This window comes from Drosophila kikkawai, chromosome 2R, assembly GCF_030179895.1.
Source record: "Drosophila kikkawai strain 14028-0561.14 chromosome 2R, DkikHiC1v2, whole genome shotgun sequence".
Lineage (NCBI taxonomy): Eukaryota > Metazoa > Arthropoda > Insecta > Diptera > Drosophilidae > Drosophila > Drosophila kikkawai.
In genome coordinates, this window is record NC_091729.1 from 13,149,381 (window position 1) to 13,169,672 (window position 20,292).

Here is a 20,292-nt window from a genome sequence, read left to right on the forward strand (position 1 = left end):
TTAAAATTTGAGAAAATTATTTTAAAGTAATGTAACTTACCTTTAGATTTATTTAAACAAAAGTGATATTGTTTTTAAATTCATACCGACTTCTGTAACTTGTTTCAAAGATAAAACAGAAGGGAAACAACTTCCTAAATTTATAATAATTTAGTATAATTATCTAGCTTTTTAATACAGATTTCTTATAAATTATGATAAGAATAAATTCAAAATAAACGTCTTTATCGTTTATCTCATTATCGATAAGTCCCAGCCCGCCAAAACTAGAATTAATTAAAAACCAGGCAAACAACAAAAGAATTCCCATATCCTGCTTTCATCTACGCTTTGAAAGTTATAAAATATAAGTTATTTTCTAAAAAATCATAGAAAAGATAAGTTAAACCTTCGAATTTCACAAACTTTATCCCTAGGCAGTGTGACCAATTCTCAATAGTCGTGAAATACCCCAATTATTCCTAGCCAAAGTTTAGGATTTTGGCGGCCAGCGGTGAAAGCGATCCGCAGATAAGAAAGTAAATAACAATAATCACCATTATTGGACAATTTTCGTCATCTATTTAACCAGCATATCTGTTAAAGCCACAAAACACATGGACCATGGGTCTAAATCTGCTTAGCATCTGCCGACGAGGCCTCCATACGTCTCCTGCCCGCCTACAGGTGATCCAGGGCGTAGCGCCCACCAAACGGATTTGCATTGTGGGCGCCGGACCCGCCGGCTTCTATGCCGCCCAACTGCTGCTGAAGCAACTGAGCGACTGTGTGGTGGACGTGGTGGAGAAGCTGCCGGTTCCCTTCGGACTGGTGCGGTAAGCAGGAAACTAGGCTTAGAAGGCGGAGGCGGTGTTGTTTGCTGTTGGTCCAAAGCCGAAGAGGGGACCCACTACAGACCGGAAGATGCCACTGAAGTAAGCTGTGGGAGAAGCTTAAGCTTGTAATCTCGCCAGAAGTCTGTACAGCGGGAAACTTACCTCCCAATTGGTCAAGACCCCACAAAGTACTGTCTGCCGCCGCCTGGCTGCAGGTGAAGATCAGCAAGAGGCAAAGAATCAGTGCCGCCATCGGCATCTTGGAAGCAAAAACCGTGTGTGACTCGCACTCAAAGCTCAAATGCTTTTATCCGCAACCGGGTTGCGTGTCATGCATTCCATCCATCGCACTTATCGACTAACGACTTGTCCCATTATGCAAATCGCACATTGCAGCTTTGGCGTTGCGCCCGATCATCCGGAGGTCAAGAACGTGATCAACACCTTCACCAAGACCGCCGAGCATCCGCGTCTTCGCTACTTTGGCAATGTGTCGCTTGGAACGGACGTCAGCCTGAAGGAGCTAAGGGAACGGTACCATGCCGTGCTCCTTACCTATGGCGCGGACCAGGATCGAGAGCTGGAGCTGGAGAACGAGCAGCAGGGCAATGTAATATCTGCCAGGAAATTTGTGGCCTGGTACAATGGTCTGCCAGGAGCGGAAAACCTCAATCCGGATCTCAACGGGCGAGATGTTACAATTGTGGGACAAGGCAACGTGGCAGTAGATGTGGCCAGGATGCTCCTCAGTCCTTTGGATGCCTTAAGGGTAAGGTTATCCTTTAACCGGGTCAACAAAGCTTCTAATCTTTATTTAAGCAGGTCACGGACACCACGGAGTACGCCTTGGAAGCCCTTTCTCGTAGCCAGGTGGAGCGCGTGCATCTTGTGGGTCGACGGGGTCCTCTGCAGGCCGCATTTACCATCAAGGAGCTGCGAGAAATGCTCAAGCTGCCCAATGTGGACACGCGCTGGCGAACCGATGACTTTTCAGGTGCAAAATCTATCCTAAAACCAAAAGAATTCAAATTATAAAGCTCATCATATTTCAGGAGTGGATTCTCTGGTGGAGAAACTGCAGCGTCCACGCAAGCGTCTCACCGAACTTATGCTCAAAAGCCTCAAGGAACAGGGCAGAGCTTCTGGTGCTGCTGGCTCAAAGCAATTTCTGCCCATCTTCCTTCGTGCACCCAAGGCAATAAACCTGGGAGAAATGGAGTTCTCCGTCACGAAACTCCAAGAGGACTACGCCGTGGCCACCGATAACACAGAGCGTCTTCCCTCCGACTTGATTCTCCGCAGCATTGGCTATAAATCCAGTTGCGTGGACTCGGACATCAACTTTGACACGCGACGCGGACGAGTTCACAACACAGAGGGACGGGTCCTCAAGGATACCGAGAAAATCGATCCTGGTTTGTATGTGGCTGGTTGGTTGGGCACGGGACCCACTGGCGTTATCCTGACCACCATGAGCGGGGCTTTTGCAGTGGCCAAGAGCATCTGTGATGATATAGCAGCCAATGTGCTGGACACTAGTTGTGCCAAGCCAGGATACGACGCGGCTGACAAGCGAGTGGTCACTTGGGATGGTTGGAAAAGGATAGACCAGTTTGAAAGCGAGGCGGGCAAGGCCAAGGGTAAGCCGCGCGAGAAAATCGTAAGCATCCAGGAGATGCTGAAAGTGGCGGGTGTCTAAGATAATTATTTTTGGTGTGTGTTTTTATAAACAAATCTAGCTTTCTTTTATTTATGTGTCGTTGAAATCCCTTTGTTATTAGTGTGTAAATATACAAATTTCATTTATAAAACATCATCAAAACTGTGGAAAATTTATTGTGCAATTTAAATTCAAGTTGGTGGAAAGATGGACAACTCCATAACCCCAGAACCGCACTTTGTGCCCGGGTAAGCCATCATTTTAGCTCTATAAAACAAGGATTCTGGTGGTAACCGTGGGGTAATCTCTAGATATACCGGTCACTGCGCCGGCGATCGCTATCGAGTGGGTCGCACTTATGGCCGGCAGTCGCACAACCTGCTCATCGATCCCTGTGTCTACCATGCCCCTGAACTGATTGTGGCCCCCATTCACACCAAGGGCGGCCTCAAAGACTATCCCACGCCGCATGAACTCAAGGTGCTGCGTACGAGAGAGGACCTGGTGGACTCCGTGTACAGGCACCCCATCCTGCCGGGTTATGCTGGTTTTGTCCCAAATATAGTGAGACAGACCGGCAAGCGTTATCTGGCAGCAGCATCCGCGGGAGTTTCCGACCACGAGACCCTTATGGAGCTTTACCGCTGCGAGAATCGAAACTTGCGACACAGAGATCTGCTAGAGAGCGGAAAGGGCCTATTCGACCGGAAGATAAACGAGCGGTTGCTGCCCAAAGCCTATTACCGGTCACCATTGATCCCGGTCACCGGCGTTTCCCAAGGCCTTAAGGACGAGGTCTGTCCCCCGAAAACGGAGAAACTCACCTACAGCAAGTTCACGTCGCCCCATTACCTGGAAGACGAGGATAACGACAAGTACATCATCAACGGCTACGCAGGCCACATTCCCATGTCGGTGACCCGGTTTGGGGAATCCAACCAGGTGCTCACCCACCGGGCGCTATGCAGCTTCTCGGATTACATGTACAAGAAGAAGAGGGACTCGTGGTGCTGCGGCCAGGATCTCAGCCGACCGGCTATCTCCTGTCCGCCGGTGGGTCACTTTGTCGTCTATCACACCACGGATGGCATGGTGCCCAATTACGCTGGACATGTTCCCGGCGAAATGTACAAGTTTGGACGCACCTACGGCAAGACCACGTACGACGCCAAGCGCTGGCTGGAGGTGCACAAGGGTCTCACGGTACTACCGGAGGTGGCCAACTTGAATTATACTTACTGACATAATAGACTAGATTCTGTAGTACTGATTTTAAATATTCTGAGTGTATAATAAATTTGCTGTATAGATATTTAAAAATAACGGTTTTTTTAAATTTGAATTTTTTTCGAAAGTTTTTGTAACTTTTATAAATCTAAGTACTGCATTTTTATTAAATAACACATATTTTTTATTAATATATTCCTGTATTACCTTCAAATGAATAAATCTTTTGAATTTCGAGAGATAACACGATTTTTTAGTAGAATATCGATATTATTCGGGATTATTTAGGCAATTTAGTCAGATTTTCATCTGGCAACACTGCCATCGATAGAGTCGCACACATATCGATATATCGTGTTTCTGCTTCTACGTCGTTTCGGCTGATGGAATTAAGTTTTAATTGATTGTGCGTCCAAATAATGTACGAATCCTCGCCAATGCCGTGGCCAATTGGAGTGCAGTGCCTCGTGTACTTGGCAATAATGTGAAAGCGGCCGTTGGGGCAGCGAAAACTCCACAGTTACCAACAAAACGCCAAGAGAAAAAAATCTTTAGAATCGAAATCGAACAATTCAAACACACACACATAGTGCCGCACCGTTCACACACCGCAGCGCAGTACAGTACCGCAGCGAGTGCGAGCGAGCGAACAGTATCTCGGCAGATAACATACATTTGTGTACCTACCTCTCTTCCAAGTGGTGAGTTGAATGCCGATTATGCACCCTGCACGCGTCGCGCCGAGCAGCATACGAAAATATTAAGTGGAAGTGCAGTGGCAACAAAACACACAGTTGGGAAGCGAGAAAACCACGAAGATAGGATCAATCCGTTGAGATTGCACCGATTTAGCGTCGCCCCCGCGTAGATAACGACCCTACGGGCGAGATTTATGGCGGGAATTCGGTGGGAGTTTGCGCACAGGTCACTAACAAGTCGGTGCGACCCCAACTGCGCCCGACTTGTTTATTAAGAGCGAACAAACGAATAAAAATAAAAACAAAAAATATATATATGTAATTGTTGTAGCAGGTGAGATTTACGACTGTGTGTTGTTCGTGGCTCGGAGAGAGCTCTTCGCGTCGTGCTTTTCCTAATTTCGTATTGAGAACGGGGGCGAATGGGAAACTGTGAAAAACCGCCAAAATGGGTTGAGAGTTCCTTTTGCATCGATTTTCCCGGTTGGAATAATGAAAATATGAGTTCGAATCCGAGTGCCTAAAGTTTTTGTTGTTTTTTTTTATTACTCGTTTGCAGCAAAACAAGTGAAGTGATGAGCGAATCTCTACCAGCTCAAGTGGAGGAGACCAAGGTGTCCGACGAAGATGGCGTAAAAGAGAAAGCTGAAGCTGCCGAGGGATCGGCCATGCAAGTGGACACGGATGTCAGTGGTGAGCAGACTCCGCTGCCCCCGGGTGACAAGGAGAAATCTACAACGGTGGACATCAACACACTCACCCCGTCGACGCCATCGCAAACGCCTCCCCAACTGCTGGCCGGTGACACTACGGCGTCGGGAACCACGGCCGTTATACCTGAGAATATCCTGTCTCCGCCCAAGTCAGAAACGCAGACAGATGAGACCAACACGGCCACATCTACGTCCTGCTCCCCCGCTTCGGAGGGCCAGCGATCTCCAATGGCGGAGCCACCCCAACAGCAGCAACTGGCAAGTACGCCGCCCAAGCAGGGGCAACAGGAGACGGTGGTGTCGACAGCCACGACGGTCAATGGCTCCATACCAAAGTCAGGAAAACCGCTAGCCACGGCCCTCAGCGCCAAGAAACCCAGCAAGGCTGCGTCCACGTCACCACGTGCCTCCCGAGCCCGCAAGCCCAAGGCGCTGCCCATGTACGAGAGCGAGATCAGCGACCACAAGGTGGGCATAAAGCTCTGCATCAAGAAATCCGATGCCGGAGACAGCGCACCGACGGCCACCTCTCCCCCTGTACTCGTTCCAGCGGCCTCTAAGCCTGTGCGCAAGCGCATCCGCAAACCAAAGCAACCGGACAGCGACGAGGCGGAGTATGAGCCGCGCAAGAAGAAGGGTGGCGGAGGAGGAGGTGGAGATAGCCAAAAGAAGGTTTCGACGAGTGCGGATGCGGCGGCTGCAGACGAGCCCATCGAGCAGAGTGTATGGGCCCAAAAGCTGCCTGAGGAGGTCCTCTTCAGGGTAAGAATAAAATGGAACCAAAAAAAGAAGAATCTTACTGACAAACACAACATATTCCGCTTGTAGATCTTTGAGCATGCCGTGGACATGGAGGGTTGTCTGCCCGCGCTCTTTCGCCTGGGGCGAGTTTGCTCGCTCTGGCGTCAGGTTTCTTTAAGGCCAACGTTGTGGCGCACCATGGATCTGACCACCTGGGTCAAGGAGAAGTATCGCACTGAACTGAAGTTAAAGTGGTTTGTGGATAACCGCTGCAGTGCCTGCACAGAGCTGAATGTTTGTAAGTAATGAATATGCATTTCGAAGGATGATGAGTAAAAATAATTGTATTTTTGCCTTTTAGCCAATTGGAAAATAACAGACATCAATTGCTTCCTGACCAAGCTGTCCAGTGGTTGCCCGAATCTGGCTGGCATCACGCTGTCTGGCTGGAAGGGTTTCACCTCGGATAATCTCACCTACTTGGTGGACAACTTGCACAAGTTGCAGCGCCTAGACTTGAGTTCCATCAATGTAAGTTGTAGGATAGTGTGCTCTTTCAGCATTTTCTGAGGTTGTTTACTTTACTCACAGGTCGAGATGAATGCCAGCAAGAGCGCTGTGGGCATCAACTCCTTGTGCAGTGCACTCCAGACCATGGGCAGTCGCCTAACGCATCTCTATTTGGCGCACAACCGTCTGGCGGGTATACCACAGATAGTCGGCATACTGTCGGTGAGTAGTCCTAACTCACTGCTGGCTATTTTATTCTTAATTTAATGGAATTTAAATCGTTGCAGACGCACTGCCCTAATCTGGCGTTACTGGATCTCTCGAACGTGACCACTCAGGCCACATCACACGGTGTACTGCACATTGAGAAGCTGCAGCGGGGCTGTCAAAAGCTCAAGGTCCTTAGGGTGACCAACTCTCACATAACGCCGAGCACAGCATCAATGCAGGAAATTGTAAGCATACATTGGCTTTTATATTCCTGAACAAATTCTATTATATATTTCATACTTGTCAGATGGACTCGCCCGGCTTTCCAAATCTCGAGGAGCTATCCGTGGCCGCTTTGACCGATGAGTCGCGCATTATTAGCGATGATCATTTGCAGCGCATACTAAAAAGCAGCTCCAAACTGAAGTTACTGGATGTTCGCAACTGCACGCGGCTGACACACGAGAGCCTTATCCGCCTGCCAGCCTGGGATATCAAGCATTTATTCCTGTCTGGCTGCTCAGTTACACGAGACATGGGGTGCGTTCTTAAAGAGTACGATTAAGGGAAAGTCAATACTAATTGAAAATTATCCTGTCTTTAGATCGGGTCTGGAACTCATCGCCTCCAAGTGGGCGCATAGTCTCATAGAGCTGGATCTCGCCTGGGCGAATGTACAGCAGCCCATAGACAATGCCCTGCGCGCCCTCGCCGAGAAGGGCAGGGAGTCGCCCTTAGCGTGAGTATTTTACATGAATAAATTAAACTATTGTGTGCTGATAAAACACAATTTACTTCCTCCCTGCAGCCATTTGAATCTGTGCGGTTCGTCAGTGTCGGACGAGGCAGTCAAGGAAATACTCACCAACTGCGTGAACATGAGCTCAATCAACCTGGCATCGTGCCGAGGGCTGCCGCGTGGAGTCAAGCGTCTGATGCAGGGACCCCAGGAGCTGCACGAACTGCGTGAAGTGTTGGGGGTGCAGCTGAAAACCAGCAGCAGCAGCGGGAGCAACTAATCCAGTCAGTGGGCTAGACCACACAACACATCGTCGGTTTTATTGTTGTTGATCAAGGCGGGCCAAGTTTAAATGTAATTTAAATTGTTGCAACCTGTTGATTTTGTACTGTAGTCTGCGGAAAACATATTGCAATATTTGCATATACATTTGCAATCGCTTGCATCTTCCAATAATGCTTATCTTGTTCATAGGCCGTAGTGTGTAATTATTGTACTATTGTACTAGTATTTAGAGTATTCAGCGCAGACCTTTTGTAAATGCAATATGTATTCATAATTTAGTTGATTCGAATTTTTTGCAGCGCGAAAAGCATTCACTTCCTGGAGGACTAACCCGTTTGCAACGATTTTCAATGATTTCCCCTTATCCATAAACATATATATATATAATTATATAGACACACTGATTTATTGTTAGTTAAGTCCGACCATTGAGTGTTTGTAAAGTATGTACACAGAGTTTTAAGCTAAGTTTAAAGGAGTATGTTTCGCAATACTTAATGATATATATTTACCATAAATTAGTCGTCAATTCAGAGTCGCCAGCTAAGGCAATTTGTAGAATGTGTTTTAACCCGATAGAAATGTACATATTGGCGTTAGAGAGCGTTCCGATTGGATGTTTTTTTATATACAACATAACCATTAATAAAAAGGTAACGCATATACCACACATACACATACATAACGTAAAATTAAATAACATAAATTAAAACAATTCAATTGTTAAGCATTACTAGCAGTTAAGAGACGGCAATTAAAGGTACATTTAATTTAAAATAAACGCAAACATTTTCAATCTTATGCCAGGTGTTAATTTTAAACTTTTCAGGGGCTCCTAATTAGATTTTCTAAAGAACTTTTTGGATTCCAACTGCAGGATAGGTAGATTATATATGTATGAGGAATATATGCCAAAAGCCCTTTTATAATAAACTAAAGGGTATAAAAATATGGGCTTAAATTTAAATTCAAATTATTTTCTGTTATACAGTTTGATTAGGTCCAATCGATATCGATAACAAAGTAAACCGGAATCGGTGTGGCAAGTTTTGAGCAGAATTGTGAAAGTAAATAAATAGTTATTCCGAGAATAAATAGCAAAATGCACGAACAACCACTGAAGGAGGTCACCCAGCTAATCCACGCCATCAAAGTGGGGTATGAAAATTAATTGGGGCCAGCGTTTAAACGGCAGGCAACTAAAGCCGCTAATACTTTGCAGATTGGTGGAGGGTTCCTACAATATAACCAACAAGACGCTGGACATCTTCAAGTACATCATTATGAGCAAAAGCTGGCAAAACGCCGATGCCCTCATGCAAATAGTCCGCGCCCAGTGTCGGATCCTGCAATCAGCTCTGCCCCAGGAGACGGTGTCCTCAAACATAGCCAGGCGGATCCTGAAACTTACCCGCGAGGAGTTTGATCTGCTGCATGCGAAGGTCCAGCACATTGCCGACGACTCGCAGGCCTCGCTGTCGCTGCACAAACTGGTAACCCAGACCAGTGAGAGCAACGTGATGAGTGACTACACGGTGCCACAGCAGGGGCTAAGAGAAGCTCTGCTGGATCACCTGCAAGAGGTGGAAACGGAGCTGGAGACCAGCTCAGAGAACATCTGCGTACAGGCCGAGGAGCACATCCACTCGTCGGAGATCATTCTGACTCTGGGCCACTCGCGCAGCGTGGAAAACTTCCTGAAGCGAGCCATCAAGAAGCGCCAATCCCTTACCATCATCGTTGCCGAGTGTGCACCGGCCTGTCGGGGTCACAACTTGGCTGCCAGCTTGGCGAGTGAGAAGAATGTGGAGATAATTGTGATCCCAGATGCGGCCATCTTTGCGATGATGTCGCGCGTCAACAAGGTCATCATTGGGACGCACAGTGTCCTGGCCAACGGTGGACTGCGGGCGGCTTGTGGTGCGTACACGGTGGCGCTAGCGGCCAAGCACTATTCGGTGCCGGTGATCGTGCTGGCGCCCATGTACAAGCTTTCGCCGCTGCACCTGTGCGAACAGGATGCCTTCAATATGGTGGGCTGTGCCGAAGATGTTATACCCTACGATTCCATTCCTGCACGGGAAGCTAAGGTCTACAGTCCCATGTTCGACTATGTGCCACCGGAGCTGATTACTCTGTTTATATCCAACACCGGTGGCCACGCCCCCTCGTATGTGTACCGCCTGCTAACGGAACTGTATCATCCTGAGGATCTGGAGATTTAAACTTGGTCGCTTTTCCCAAAGTGCCATTAATCGCTTATTTTGTTCAGCTTCAGCTCAGTTCATGTATTTTGATATTTTAAATTAAAACACTAGCTTGAGTATAACAACTGAAATCAAATCATTTATTATGAAAATATCGACATTTATTTTGTGATAACTGTTATACTTTGCTATAATCAGCTGGTTTTCTATCTCGTTCTTATCGATAACCGATAGTCCCACAGAACACAAAACTTTTGTGTAAACAAAATTAACTGAATTGTCATTGTCATTCTCTGACTGAAGTTTTATTTATAATTTAGCTGCCGATAGCAGCTATTCTCTCTTGTCTTCACATTTTCCTCCTTTCCTTTCCTTCTTTCGAATTATATTGAAAAAACTCGTCGAATTTAAGTGACTGCGCATTATTTTTGTGTTGCCCGAAAACACATGTGCGAGAAGAGGAAGAACAATAACATTTCTGGTAAATATTATGAAATTGCCTTTGTGACGTGGGTCGTAATTTACGCTATAGTTTTTCACTAAAACTTGCAGTTTTGAGTTCCTTTTGTGGTCTTTGTTCCGCTGCGTGATGTCGCACATCGACAACATTTTTACCCAGGTACGCGCTCGCCTCCAATCTGAGGGCGTAAAGCTGTGGGAGGAGCCCTACTTCTCGGAAGACCTTGGCTGCATCGAAGGCGCCATGGAGGTATGTTTAAAATTGTTATACCCAAAATAAATACAATTAATTTTGTAATAAATTTAGAACCTAGCTGCGGAATACGGTCGTTTTCTGGGCATACCTTCCGATCGCTGTTATTTCGTGCTTACCGAACTCCAGGATAATGCGCTCCGCAAGCTGGCCGCTCGCCGGGAATTCAATGCCACCGGATTGGCCACGTTCAAGGTGCGGCGCATTGACAATCGAGGTGGTGGCGGCACCACCACAATGCAGGACGTTAAGTGCGATCTGAACTCACTTGGTAGCGATCTTCAGGCAGCGATCGCTGCCAAGCTGCAATTGCCGGACTCAAATCATGTCAAGTGCATTGCAGCCGGAAAGATGGTGGCCTCCAATGCCACTCTCGCCTCCCAGCAGCTGAAAAACAACCAGCAGTTGATCGTGATCGTGACCGGTCGGGGCGACAATCAGAACGAAGCGCTCTACGACAGAATCAACAGGATCAAGGCCGACGTAGAGGCAGTCGTATCCTCACAGAATCAGCTGATGGAGGTGAGCTTGTATTCTGATTCTGTATTGAATGACTTTATTATAAGTCCCCCTCCCCCCTTTAGATGGAGGACCAGAATGGCAGTCCCGTTTTTCTGCCACCCGACGAAAATCGGGCTCTGCTTACCGGCTTGGGATTTTGCGAGAAGGCCAAGGTGGCAATGCAGCGCGAAGATTTCGAGGAGGCGCTGCTCCTACTCCTGGAGGCTGACGAGCGCTTTGCCACATGCAACTCGCAGTTGCTCGAGAAGGTGGACAATTACGCTCTGCTCAACCTGGACATAGTTTGGTGCTATCTCTGCCTGAAGAATGTCACCCAGCTTCCAGATGCAGAGCGGCGCTTGTCCATCTGTACGCGCAGTTTCCGCCGCAGCTATGGCGAAAACTTTGAGAGACTGTACTCTTTGAAGGGTAAGGCCTGTCCCGAAAGGGCTCTGCTAATGCGCCTGAAACTACTCCAGGGCGTGGTGCTATTCCATCAGAATCGTCGGGACGAAGCATTTGAGCATTTCGAAGCCGCCTCAGCTTTGCTAAGGGAATTGAAAGTCAACGAGGAGGAGCTAACAATGCTGGTGGAAATGGGTTTCGAGGTGAGTGAGGCCCGCTTGGCCCTGCGCTCCTCTTCAAACGGCGGCGGCGTGGAGCAGGCGGTGCAGTTTATCCAGGAGCGACGCCAACAACTGAAGGAGGCCCGCAAGCAATCAAAAGCGGAGCGATCCCTGCACCGTCGAATGTCGAATGGGAAAAACAGCGGCGACTGGGTGAATCCGCGCAGCGTTTGCACCCTTACCAATATGGGTTACGATCGTCGTTTGGCTGCTCTGGCCCTGAAGCGATCCAAGAACGACATTCCCCAGGCGGTGAGACCTCGAAAGCATTGAAAACTTTGACGTTTACTCTACCTACCTGATATCTCATTCCAGGTGGATCTTTTGCAGTCCCGCGCTGATGAGCTAATGGCTGCACTGCCCAAGACGCGTGTTTCCGCCGATACTGACCAGTTGGCCCATCTCCGCCAGCTGGGTTTTGACGAGGACTCAGTGCGTGCTGCACTCGAGAGCACAAGCAACAATATGGAGCGTGCCATAGAGTTCCTGCTGCGGGCTTTTCGCAGCGAAGGTGAGCTTCAGGAGGCTATGCAGCGGGTCACCGATCTTGCCACCAATGGAGGCGATGGGCCCTCCACCTCAAATTCGAATGCTGCGCCACCTTCACCCATCATCGAGTCTGTCCTACGACAGGCGCGTGCCGAAATGGAGACCTACAAGGCGTACCAGCGCTTTAACTCTGATCTAAGCCAAAGCGACCAGGACTACTTGGATCTGCCGCTGGTGCAGGAGGAGCATATACTGGCCGAGTATCGTAACCTGCTGGAGCAGTGATATTCAATCGTTTGTCAGAATGTAAAATATAATGTAATATATGATTTTCTATTATTTTTGGGCATTACTTTTGATATGGTAGTCATTTCTGGCTTGTTCCTAAGAAATAGTTATTGAACGCACGGAAGATTGAGTCCCCGACTTACAATATCGATAATTTTTATTTATACGAGTGTTTTATAAACGTTTTTCTAATCCGTACGAACCCAGTTTAGGTCAGTAATCAGTTCCACAGTTTCCCTTTTAGTTCTTCTGCAGCTTGTCCACTTCCTTAATGTAATCGGTACCCACTTTCACGATGGCAGCTCCTGTTCCCAGTCCGGCCAAGGTGGCCAGCAGGGCGTTGTCCTTCGGCAAGGCGGACTTGATCAGGGCCCAGGCCAAAACGGATCCCATGCTGAAGAGGGTGGCCCCCAGGAGAGCGTATGCTCCACGTTTGTTGTTCTTCACGTCCTTGAGGTGGGGACGTCCGTAAATGTAGAAGGCACTGCCCACCACGGCGGAGATCAGAAAGACATTGGTCAGATCCTTCTTTGGCAGAAACTTGGGCACGATCTGGGGGTTCATCACATTGACCGACAAGGCACCATAGCTCACCAGGCCATGGAGGGGTATGTAGTAGTTGAAGACGTTCTCCCGGGTGAACGGCTTCAGGCCCACCTTTTCGCATATGCTGCAGGCGTTGTTCTGTGTGCTGACCATTGTTTTTCGGTAAAAATGCAATTAATCCGTAATAATATCTCCCGGTGTGTGGAGAGTCTTCTTCTTCTTGTTATGTAAAGAACAGAGTTGCCAAATCGCGTCGAACTTGCAAGTTTTCGCCCGTCTTTGCAATGACCGCGCTTGCAGCCGCTGTTTTTTCCAACAAAAACAAACAAGTTTTTAATGTTTTTAGAAATATAGACTTGTTCTATGTCTAAGCTAATATGAATATGAATGAGATCTGAGTGAGAGGTGTGTGGACAACTTTAAAGCCTGTTCCTTTGATCGAATCGGTATATTTTATTTAAGAATAACACCTCTTAAAAGTGCAATATTTATTACTAATAAAAAGTCTAATTATTAGCTCTTCGGACTTGTCATTTTAAACATATTATATACATAATTTCTCAAATTAATAAGTGCTTCAAATGAACTAATAAAAGCCTCTTCGCGAACGGAACCTGTCAACTCTATTGAACAGCCGGCACAACTTGGAAAACCAGGTGGCAACCTCGACAGGCGCTGGAGAGTATGGGGAACGAGTGGGAGCGAAAGAGAGCGGAATAGGTGCGAAAAATTTGTAGCTGGTTGGAAATTCCTCAATTTCGATCCGCAAAAGTAAAGTAAATAGCAAGTGCCGGACAGGAACACCGATAGATGTGCGTGCCCCACGAGCAGCACCCGACGCGAATCGCCACATCCGCAGCCAGCGCCTGAACCAGCGCAGTCCAGTCTAATCCAGAGATTTCGCCGAAGCCCACAGTGCAGCAGATCCGTGGAAGACATGTTGACGCACAAAACTTGTCAGGCCCGTAAGAAAATGCAGGTGAGCGATGGCGGTGGGGCAAAATGGGCCAACCCAAAACTAATCCAATTAAATTTCCGGATATCCGGCGCCGCAGGTTTCCTTTGTGATACGGGACGCGGAGGAGAAGCAGCACCGGAATGGCGTCAATGCGCTCCAGCTGGACCCCAACAATGGCAAGCTGTACTCGGCCGGGCGTGATGCCATCATCCGGGTGTGGAACACACGCACCGAGTCCAGCGAAAAATACATACAGTCTATGGAGCACCACAACGATTGGGTCAACGACATAGTCCTCTGCTGTAATGGACGAAACCGTGAGTAAATCCCCACAGTCATGCTTTGCTTCCAACACCAAAGTTTTCCTATGCATCCCCGCAGTTATCAGCGCCAGCTGTGATACCACGGTGAAGGTGTGGAACGCCCAGAAGGGCTTCTGCATGTCCACCCTGCGCACCCATCGCGACTACGTGCAGGCGCTGGCCTATGCCAAGGATCGGGAGCATGTGGCCAGCGCCGGGCTGGACAAGGCCATCTTCCTGTGGGACGTGAACACGCTGACGGCTCTGACGGCCAGCAACAACACGGTGACCACCTCTAGTCTGACCGGGTCCAAGGACTCCATCTACAGCCTGGCCATGAATCCCGCGGGCACTGTTATTGTGAGCGGGTCCACCGAAAATATTCTGCGTATCTGGGATCCACGAACCTGCATGCGCAGCATGAAGTTGCGCGGCCACACGGAAAACGTTCGTTGCCTGGTCGTCTCGCCCGACGGAAACCAAGTGGTGTCCGGCAGCTCCGACGGCACCATCAAGGTATGGAACCTGGGTCAGCAACGTTGTGTTCAAACCATCCACGTGCACAAGGAGGGCGTGTGGTCGCTGCTGATGAGCGAGAACTTCCAGTACATCATCTCCGGCAGCAGGGATCGCAACATCATAGTGACCGAAATGCGAAATCCCAGCAACAAGATGCTGGTGTGCGAGGAGCAGGCACCTGTGCTCAGTCTGGGCTACAACATTGATAAGACTGGGGTGTGGGCCACCACCTGGAACTCGGACATTCGCTGCTGGAAGCTGCCCATGTACGACAGGTGTACGCTGAATTCCTCTGGCGGCATGGACGCCCAGTGGACGCAAGGCGGCACAGAGGTGGCCTGCATTAAGGGTGGAGCTGCCATCAAGGAGTGCACGGTGCTGAACGACAAGCGTTATATAATAACCAAGGATTCCGAGGATCAGGTTGTCGTCTACGATGTGCTGAGGGTGGTCAAAAAGGATCAGCTGGGGGCCGTGGACTACGAGGCGGAGGTGAAGAAGCGCAACAAGCAGGTGTACATTCCAAATTGGTTCACCGTTGATCTGAAAACAGGGGTGAGTCCGGGACATAGGGTTTTATTTACTAAAAATAATTTATAAATTATTATCGTAGATGCCCACGATTGTGCTGGGTCAGGAGGAAGTGGATTGCTTTGCGGCCTGGGTGTCCATTGAAGCCGGACTGCCGGAGTGCGTGGATCCCACAACAGAGATTAAGGTGAGTTTGATTATGTTTTTTTAGGAAAAATACTGATAGTTATAATTGCTCTCTTAGATAAACTATGGCAAACTCCTGCTAGAGGCCCTGCTCGAGTGCTGGACCCCACCGCATACCATACCACCAAACGAAATGGATCCGGACATGCATGGCAATGGTTACTTCCAAGTGCCCAAGCACACGCCCGTTATCTTTAGGTGAGCTACTCTATAGTTTATTTGTAATCTCTCTTATTTCTTTAATTATTTTTTACGAAACGAAACAGCGAAGTGGGCGGGCGCACTGTGTGTCGGCTCTTGGTGCGCGATGCAGCCGGCGATAGCGAGAGCACGCTGCTCCACGAGACGGCGCCACAGTGGGTGACCGATGTGGTCATCGAAAAGGTCATACCCAAGTTCCTGAAAATACCGTTCTTCCTGCAGCCGCATCCGCAAATGACCAAGCCGGAGCGCACGAAGAAGGTAAGGCATTGAAGATTCATCTTAACTTTCAATTTAATTATTAATTAAATATTTTAAACAGGATCGCCTGGTGGCCAATGAGTTTATACAGTGCCGCAAGGTGTGCGAGCATGTGCTGGAGAAGGTGCTCAATGCGGAGACCACGCCCAGCGGTGGCAACAACGCCAACAATTCCCTGCAAAATAGCCAGAGTGATGCCAACTCGGAGGGGTCGCAACTACCGGCGGAGGAGCGGATTGAACTGTGGTGCAACGATGTGGTAAGATCGAAAGGATTTATGGTCCATAAGGGACTCTTTTTGAATGCCATTTCCATTGCAGGTTGTGGATCCCAACATGGATCTGCGTACTGTGAGGCATTTTATATGGAAACAATCTACCGACCTTACGTTTCAGTACAAGACGAAGCAGAACTTCAACTACGATGGTAAATAGATGAAGTGACCACACGACAAAACACACACAAAGCAAACACAACGCATGATTGCCTTTTTGCCTAACTGTGAGTTGTGTCGTCCACCCACAGGTTCCATCGGGGATAGCCTGGAGCGCGTGACGCGCAACAAGTATTGAATGCCTGGCATGTGATCTCCCGCCTAGCAGCAGCAGCAGCAGCAGTGTACCGATGATGCATTATTGATAGAGAATGAGATTTAGCGCAGATCGATTAACCATTTTGTATGTATTTATGAATGTCTTTGTCACTCGAGGAGGAATCTTTTTGAACATTTCACATAAAGAGCACCGCGTGCTCCTAGTTTTGTTTGTTTTTTTTTTCGCGTACTTCAGATTCAGATTCAGACTTATAAGGATTAAGCTTGCGACACAACACACACGTAGATAACTGCAAACATACCATTTAAATGTATTTGCATCTGAAGCATCTAGACCTAGGGATTTGCGCCTATTTGTATAGAATATTCACATTTGTTTCACATAGGATTATAAATATATATAATTATATACATAGAACGTAAGTACATCTAAAGAATCTGTTAAAGATACAAAAGAAAAGAAAATCAATGCAATTGTAGAAGTCCAACCTGTAAAACGTTCTATGCAAGCCAATGTGTACATAAGTAACAAACAAAACAAAGCAAAAGTCAGGATGAAAATCAATTAAAATTAAACTTATTAAATTATTTGGAAATCAAGCTTGGCTCTCATTCCTTAAACCCCCAACAATTCGCTTAACTAATCAGTTGAGTCCTCCTAACGCCGTCTCCTGGTGCTGGCGACGCGTGAATACGACTCAATGGTGGTCAGCAGCAGGAGCAACTGTTGCTTCAGCGTCGACGGTATATTGTATCCGGCTATCACCCGACGCGGCGTATTACTCGTCCGTATCAGCCAGCGGGCGATGAGCCACAGGCAGTTCTCTCGCAGCGATCGGATAGGGAAGTGGATCAGCACCTGGCTGCGCACATCGCACAGTTGGTCCGGATGCTGTGGATTCTTGGGCACCCGCACCCGGACTGGCTGGAAGATTCTACGCGAGCGCACGTGCATCCGCTCGCCCGTGTAGTAGTCGCGGAAGAACCAACTGTGCGTGCTGAAGGTATTAACGCGCACCTCCTCGAACGGCTTCAGTGTGAGGTATATATTCTCCCGGTCCCGCTCGCACACCCAGTAAAGATCCACAGTGCGATTGGTCGTGTTGACGAACAGCACGAACACTTCCACCAGGCCCGGGGACGGACCCCCAAGGCGGCCGTCGCGGTTGTTGTGCGCTATTTGGAGCGCCATCTCCACCAGGGTGCCAAGTCTATCCGCGATGGCTATTAAATCAATTTTCGTTGTTTTTCTTTTCTGACTCTGCAAGCAAACAACAAGTATAGATAATAGAGATGGTCCACTTTCGAGAGCGATAAACAGCTTATCGATAACAAACAGCTGATCCCTGCTCTAGTGAAAGAAGTAAACAAATAACTACATAATTTGTATTGCTAAAAAATTAGTAAATTAAGCGTTTTAAGAGAATTAGGCTCGAGAACACCCTAAAGAGCAATATTCCCAATATGGCATTTTGCATTGCAGTCATTGGCAAGGATGTAAGTTATCTTTTTATTGCTTCACTAAATTACTAACTGTTCTATGCACAAAACCTAGAATGCCCCTCTGTACCTGACCACATCCGATATGGAGCAGGAGCTGGAGCTGCAGTACCATGTCCACGCCGCCCTGGACGTCGTCGAGGAGAAGTGTTTAATCGGCAAGGGTGCACCCGAGTCCAAGGAACTCTATCTGGGGCTGCTCTACTCCACAGAGAATCACAAAATGTAGCTTGAAATAGTATTATCCATTGTATACTTGTAATCTAGGGGCTTATTCCCTTACAGCTATGGCTTTGTGACCAACTCGCGGGTGAAGTTCATCGTGGTGATTGATTCCAGCAACGTGGCGCTTCGGGAGAACGAGGTCCGAGCGGTGGGTTATAATTCCTATTTGCTTTAATAGCATACTAATACTCTGCTCTCGCCAGATATTTCGCAATCTTCACATGCTGTACACAGACGCCGTCTGCAATCCCTTCTACATTCCCGGCGAGTCGTTGACTTCCAAGTAAGCTGGGATGCCTTATCATTCGGGGAAACCCTTTCACACACTTACACACTTCTCTACTTGCAGGAAATTCGATCGTGCCGTACAGAAACTGATGAGCGGCAATGCCTAGACAGTAGATTAAGGCGGAGTTAAAAATAAAGCTGAATTATTTATCGGATACTGGTCTTTTGGGGGGAGCTATGGGTCTTTTCTCAGGAGGGATGTCAAGGTGCCCCCGCCCGAAGCTAGTGCCGATCAGATTCAAATTGAGATACGCACAAGATGCGATCGGAAACCGGTTGCGCTTGCCTGGCTGAAAGCGAAATTATGCTAATTTGGACAATATTTTTGATGAAAATAATTCGAGAATTAATTATATCTTTACAATGTGTCTGCTAGTTGACACATACTTAGTTAATGTCTCCGTGTCGAACTCGTCTTCCGTCTGCCGATCTGCTCCGAGGCCCACACATAAACTTGTATTTTGGCTTATCTTATGCATAATTAATGAAATTAAATCCTCCGCGTCACTTGACTTGAACTTGGGCGCCACCGGCAGAAGCAGAAGCAGAAGCATCATTATCATGCTTAGCTGCCATCAGTAGCATATAAAAAGCGGTCAGAAGTTCCACAACGATATCAGTAAGCCTTCTCAAGTCTTCCAATCAACAACATGAAATTCTTCGTAAGTGGCTCTTATCACAAGCCAACCGCCCAAGGAATCTCTTAACCAACTGGTGGTTTAATCCTTATAGATTGCTTTCGCCTGCCTGTTGGCCCTGGCTGTTGCCAACGAAGATGCCGGTGTCCTCCGCAGCGAGCAGGAAGTTAATGTGGACAACTTCAAGTATGCTCTGGAGCTAGACAACTCTGTAAACGTTCATCAGACTGGTGAGCTGCATGGTGAGGAGTGGATTGTCAAGGGCGACCAAGCTTGGAAGTCTCCCGAGGGCGAGCCCGTGTCCATCCAATATGTCGCTGATGCCAACGGTTACCAGGTGCTGTCCGCCAACCCACCTCTGCCCACCCCACCACCAATCCCAGAGGCCATCCAGCGCGCCCTGGAATGGATCGCTGCCCACCCCTCCAAGGAATAAGTTATGTTTGCCAAAAAATAAATGCATTAAAAAGTATATCCTCTCTTGAGTTTTTATTCTTAGCCATAAAGGATCTGCATTGCATCTTCGTTTGCGTCTTGTATCGGAAAATAATTTGAATAATGAAACACACTTTGTTGAGAAACAAGTTTCCCTAATTTTATGCAGCGCAGCACAGCAAGTGAAGGTCAGCCACCGACGGATACGAAAGAAAACAGATAAACAGTATTTGAATGGCTCTGACAGATGACCATTGTTGATGAGCTAACCCTGAACTTGCGCTGCCTGCCTGTACATCCCCTGAAAGTTTCTCCACTTTCGGTTTCTTCTTTTCAAGCGGCATTACTTTGGCATACTTTTGGGCAAGACCCGTGTGGTATCAGAGCCTGTGACTCTTTATAATGGCTTTTATTCCACCCACGCTGTAATTTCGCATATACAATAATAGCAACTTGGTTATCACGAAGCTGTGACAGCATGGCAAACGGATCTACACAGCCGGGAATACATATATGTATATTGAAGATGTATTGTCAAACTTGGAGATAAATATTGTTAAACAGGTGAGTTTCGATTTAAACATTTAAGAACAAACAAGTAACTATTGATAAAATGAAACTATAATATTCAAATAAACATGTATCAGAAGAAAGAAAACTAAATTTGGTTAACTGAAGTTAATATACCTTTGAAGATTTCAATTGGATCAGAAGCTAAAAATTGAAAT

At 47.6% G+C, this 20,292-nt stretch overlaps 11 protein-coding genes across 16 annotated transcripts; 8 read left to right on the forward strand and 3 right to left on the reverse strand.

Moving 5' to 3' along the window:
- The first annotated feature begins 603 nt into the window (after positions 1–603).
- Positions 604–2,631, forward strand: dare (NADPH:adrenodoxin oxidoreductase, mitochondrial). 2 transcript variants are annotated; one of them, XM_017172276.2, is made up of 4 exons: positions 604–815; positions 1,212–1,584; positions 1,638–1,809; positions 1,868–2,631. In XM_017172276.2, the coding sequence occupies exons 1-4, from the start codon at positions 604–606 to the stop codon at positions 2,512–2,514; spliced, it is 1,404 nt and encodes a 467-aa protein (XP_017027765.1). In that variant the 3' UTR covers positions 2,515–2,631. The 2 variants fall into 2 exon arrangements, with proteins under 2 accessions (XP_017027765.1, XP_017027768.1); XM_017172279.2 differs by having other exon boundaries at positions 789–914.
- On the reverse strand, positions 801–1,216 carry LOC108078417 (uncharacterized). Its single transcript, XM_017172281.3, has 2 exons — positions 978–1,216; positions 801–919 (listed from the first exon to the last, which is right to left on the reverse strand). The coding sequence occupies exons 1-2, from the start codon at positions 1,072–1,074 to the stop codon at positions 834–836; spliced, it is 183 nt and encodes a 60-aa protein (XP_017027770.1). The 5' UTR covers positions 1,075–1,216; the 3' UTR covers positions 801–833.
- LOC108078416 (CIMIP2 protein CG18335) lies at positions 2,563–3,798 on the forward strand. The gene is made up of 2 exons (XM_017172280.3): positions 2,563–2,723; positions 2,787–3,798. Exons 1-2 carry the CDS (start codon positions 2,683–2,685, stop codon positions 3,715–3,717), a joined length of 972 nt encoding a protein of 323 aa, XP_017027769.1. The 5' UTR covers positions 2,563–2,682; the 3' UTR covers positions 3,718–3,798.
- A 246-nt stretch (positions 3,799–4,044) lies between these two features.
- Positions 4,045–8,399, forward strand: Fbl6 (F-box and leucine-rich repeat protein 6). Of its 3 annotated transcripts, XR_011444568.1 has the most exons (10): positions 4,045–4,403; positions 4,960–5,875; positions 5,942–6,152; positions 6,216–6,385; positions 6,446–6,586; positions 6,652–6,819; positions 6,882–7,114; positions 7,179–7,313; positions 7,383–7,667; positions 7,898–8,399. XR_011444568.1 is itself a non-coding variant. In XM_017171907.3 (9 exons), the coding sequence occupies exons 2-9, from the start codon at positions 4,976–4,978 to the stop codon at positions 7,591–7,593; spliced, it is 2,169 nt and encodes a 722-aa protein (XP_017027396.1). In that variant the 5' UTR covers positions 4,045–4,403; positions 4,960–4,975; the 3' UTR covers positions 7,594–8,399. The 3 variants fall into 3 exon arrangements, 2 of the variants coding, with proteins under 2 accessions (XP_017027396.1, XP_017027397.1); XM_017171907.3 differs by having other exon boundaries at positions 7,383–8,399; XM_017171908.3 differs by lacking the exon at positions 4,045–4,403 and adding an exon at positions 4,714–4,734 and having other exon boundaries at positions 7,383–8,399.
- A 197-nt stretch (positions 8,400–8,596) lies between these two features.
- On the forward strand, positions 8,597–9,927 carry eIF2Bbeta (eukaryotic translation initiation factor 2B subunit beta). The gene is made up of 2 exons (XM_017171912.3): positions 8,597–8,756; positions 8,821–9,927. The coding sequence occupies exons 1-2, from the start codon at positions 8,701–8,703 to the stop codon at positions 9,821–9,823; spliced, it is 1,059 nt and encodes a 352-aa protein (XP_017027401.1). The 5' UTR covers positions 8,597–8,700; the 3' UTR covers positions 9,824–9,927.
- Positions 9,928–10,045: 118 nt separating this feature from the next.
- On the forward strand, positions 10,046–12,485 carry LOC108078219 (NEDD8 ultimate buster 1). Of its 3 annotated transcripts, none has more exons than XM_017171911.3 (5): positions 10,046–10,286; positions 10,338–10,514; positions 10,572–11,039; positions 11,102–11,896; positions 11,960–12,485. In XM_017171911.3, the coding sequence occupies exons 2-5, from the start codon at positions 10,395–10,397 to the stop codon at positions 12,416–12,418; spliced, it is 1,842 nt and encodes a 613-aa protein (XP_017027400.1). In that variant the 5' UTR covers positions 10,046–10,286; positions 10,338–10,394; the 3' UTR covers positions 12,419–12,485. The 3 variants fall into 3 exon arrangements, with proteins under 3 accessions (XP_017027400.1, XP_017027399.1, XP_070140525.1); XM_017171910.3 differs by having other exon boundaries at positions 10,358–10,514; XM_070284424.1 differs by lacking the exon at positions 11,960–12,485 and having other exon boundaries at positions 10,358–10,514; positions 11,102–11,447; positions 11,519–11,679.
- Positions 12,486–12,547: 62 nt separating this feature from the next.
- On the reverse strand, positions 12,548–13,341 carry LOC108078221 (uncharacterized). Its single transcript, XM_017171913.3, has one exon. It carries the CDS (start codon positions 13,118–13,120, stop codon positions 12,662–12,664), a length of 459 nt encoding a protein of 152 aa, XP_017027402.1. The 5' UTR covers positions 13,121–13,341; the 3' UTR covers positions 12,548–12,661.
- Positions 13,342–13,487: 146 nt separating this feature from the next.
- LOC108078345 (WD repeat-containing protein 48 homolog) lies at positions 13,488–17,078 on the forward strand. The gene is made up of 9 exons (XM_017172149.3): positions 13,488–13,946; positions 14,023–14,242; positions 14,307–15,301; positions 15,360–15,464; positions 15,522–15,661; positions 15,730–15,925; positions 15,987–16,184; positions 16,246–16,351; positions 16,451–17,078. Exons 1-9 carry the CDS (start codon positions 13,905–13,907, stop codon positions 16,495–16,497), a joined length of 2,049 nt encoding a protein of 682 aa, XP_017027638.1. The 5' UTR covers positions 13,488–13,904; the 3' UTR covers positions 16,498–17,078.
- On the reverse strand, positions 16,862–17,770 carry Vhl (von Hippel-Lindau). The gene has a single exon (XM_017172150.3). The coding sequence runs from the start codon at positions 17,668–17,670 to the stop codon at positions 17,137–17,139; it is 534 nt and encodes a 177-aa protein (XP_017027639.1). The 5' UTR covers positions 17,671–17,770; the 3' UTR covers positions 16,862–17,136.
- LOC108078347 (trafficking protein particle complex subunit 2-like protein) lies at positions 17,768–18,646 on the forward strand. Its single transcript, XM_017172151.3, has 5 exons — positions 17,768–17,975; positions 18,034–18,203; positions 18,264–18,351; positions 18,407–18,486; positions 18,553–18,646. Exons 1-5 carry the CDS (start codon positions 17,943–17,945, stop codon positions 18,596–18,598), a joined length of 417 nt encoding a protein of 138 aa, XP_017027640.1. The 5' UTR covers positions 17,768–17,942; the 3' UTR covers positions 18,599–18,646.
- Positions 18,647–19,081: 435 nt separating this feature from the next.
- Cpr47Eg (Cuticular protein 47Eg) lies at positions 19,082–19,601 on the forward strand. The gene is made up of 2 exons (XM_017172152.2): positions 19,082–19,153; positions 19,224–19,601. Exons 1-2 carry the CDS (start codon positions 19,142–19,144, stop codon positions 19,563–19,565), a joined length of 354 nt encoding a protein of 117 aa, XP_017027641.1. The 5' UTR covers positions 19,082–19,141; the 3' UTR covers positions 19,566–19,601.
- The last annotated feature ends 691 nt before the right edge of the window (positions 19,602–20,292 follow it).

Bases quoted from the DNA above. Each gene is read 5' to 3' on its own strand.
- dare (XM_017172276.2), top strand. From the start codon at position 604: ATGGGTCTAAATCTGCTTAGCATCTGCCGACGAGGCCTCCATACGTCT. The intron at 816-1,211 runs GTAAGCAGGAAA...CGCACATTGCAG, and splicing joins GTTCCCTTCGGACTGGTGCG to CTTTGGCGTTGCGCCCGATC. The intron at 1,585-1,637 runs GTAAGGTTATCC...TTATTTAAGCAG, and splicing joins GTCCTTTGGATGCCTTAAGG to GTCACGGACACCACGGAGTA.
- LOC108078417 (XM_017172281.3), bottom strand. From the start codon at position 1,074: ATGCCGATGGCGGCACTGATTCTTTGCCTCTTGCTGATCTTCACCTGC. The intron at 920-977 runs GTAAGTTTCCCG...CTTCTCCCACAG, and splicing joins GGGTCTTGACCAATTGGGAG to CTTACTTCAGTGGCATCTTC.
- LOC108078416 (XM_017172280.3), top strand. From the start codon at position 2,683: ATGGACAACTCCATAACCCCAGAACCGCACTTTGTGCCCGG. The intron at 2,724-2,786 runs GTAAGCCATCAT...GGTAATCTCTAG, and splicing joins GAACCGCACTTTGTGCCCGG to ATATACCGGTCACTGCGCCG.
- Fbl6 (XM_017171907.3), top strand. From the start codon at position 4,976: ATGAGCGAATCTCTACCAGCTCAAGTGGAGGAGACCAAGGTGTCCGAC. The intron at 6,386-6,445 runs GTAAGTTGTAGG...CTTTACTCACAG, and splicing joins TAGACTTGAGTTCCATCAAT to GTCGAGATGAATGCCAGCAA. The intron at 7,115-7,178 runs GTGCGTTCTTAA...TCCTGTCTTTAG, and splicing joins TCAGTTACACGAGACATGGG to ATCGGGTCTGGAACTCATCG.
- eIF2Bbeta (XM_017171912.3), top strand. From the start codon at position 8,701: ATGCACGAACAACCACTGAAGGAGGTCACCCAGCTAATCCACGCCATC. The intron at 8,757-8,820 runs GTATGAAAATTA...AATACTTTGCAG, and splicing joins ATCCACGCCATCAAAGTGGG to ATTGGTGGAGGGTTCCTACA.
- LOC108078219 (XM_017171911.3), top strand. From the start codon at position 10,395: ATGTCGCACATCGACAACATTTTTACCCAGGTACGCGCTCGCCTCCAA. The intron at 10,515-10,571 runs GTATGTTTAAAA...TAATAAATTTAG, and splicing joins GCATCGAAGGCGCCATGGAG to AACCTAGCTGCGGAATACGG. The intron at 11,897-11,959 runs GTGAGACCTCGA...ATCTCATTCCAG, and splicing joins AGAACGACATTCCCCAGGCG to GTGGATCTTTTGCAGTCCCG.
- LOC108078221 (XM_017171913.3), bottom strand. From the start codon at position 13,120: ATGGTCAGCACACAGAACAACGCCTGCAGCATATGCGAAAAGGTGGGC.
- LOC108078345 (XM_017172149.3), top strand. From the start codon at position 13,905: ATGTTGACGCACAAAACTTGTCAGGCCCGTAAGAAAATGCAG. The intron at 15,465-15,521 runs GTGAGTTTGATT...TTGCTCTCTTAG, and splicing joins ATCCCACAACAGAGATTAAG to ATAAACTATGGCAAACTCCT. The intron at 15,926-15,986 runs GTAAGGCATTGA...TATTTTAAACAG, and splicing joins AGCCGGAGCGCACGAAGAAG to GATCGCCTGGTGGCCAATGA.
- Vhl (XM_017172150.3), bottom strand. From the start codon at position 17,670: ATGGCGCTCCAAATAGCGCACAACAACCGCGACGGCCGCCTTGGGGGT.
- LOC108078347 (XM_017172151.3), top strand. From the start codon at position 17,943: ATGGCATTTTGCATTGCAGTCATTGGCAAGGAT. The intron at 17,976-18,033 runs GTAAGTTATCTT...CACAAAACCTAG, and splicing joins TTGCAGTCATTGGCAAGGAT to AATGCCCCTCTGTACCTGAC. The intron at 18,487-18,552 runs GTAAGCTGGGAT...CTCTACTTGCAG, and splicing joins GGCGAGTCGTTGACTTCCAA to GAAATTCGATCGTGCCGTAC.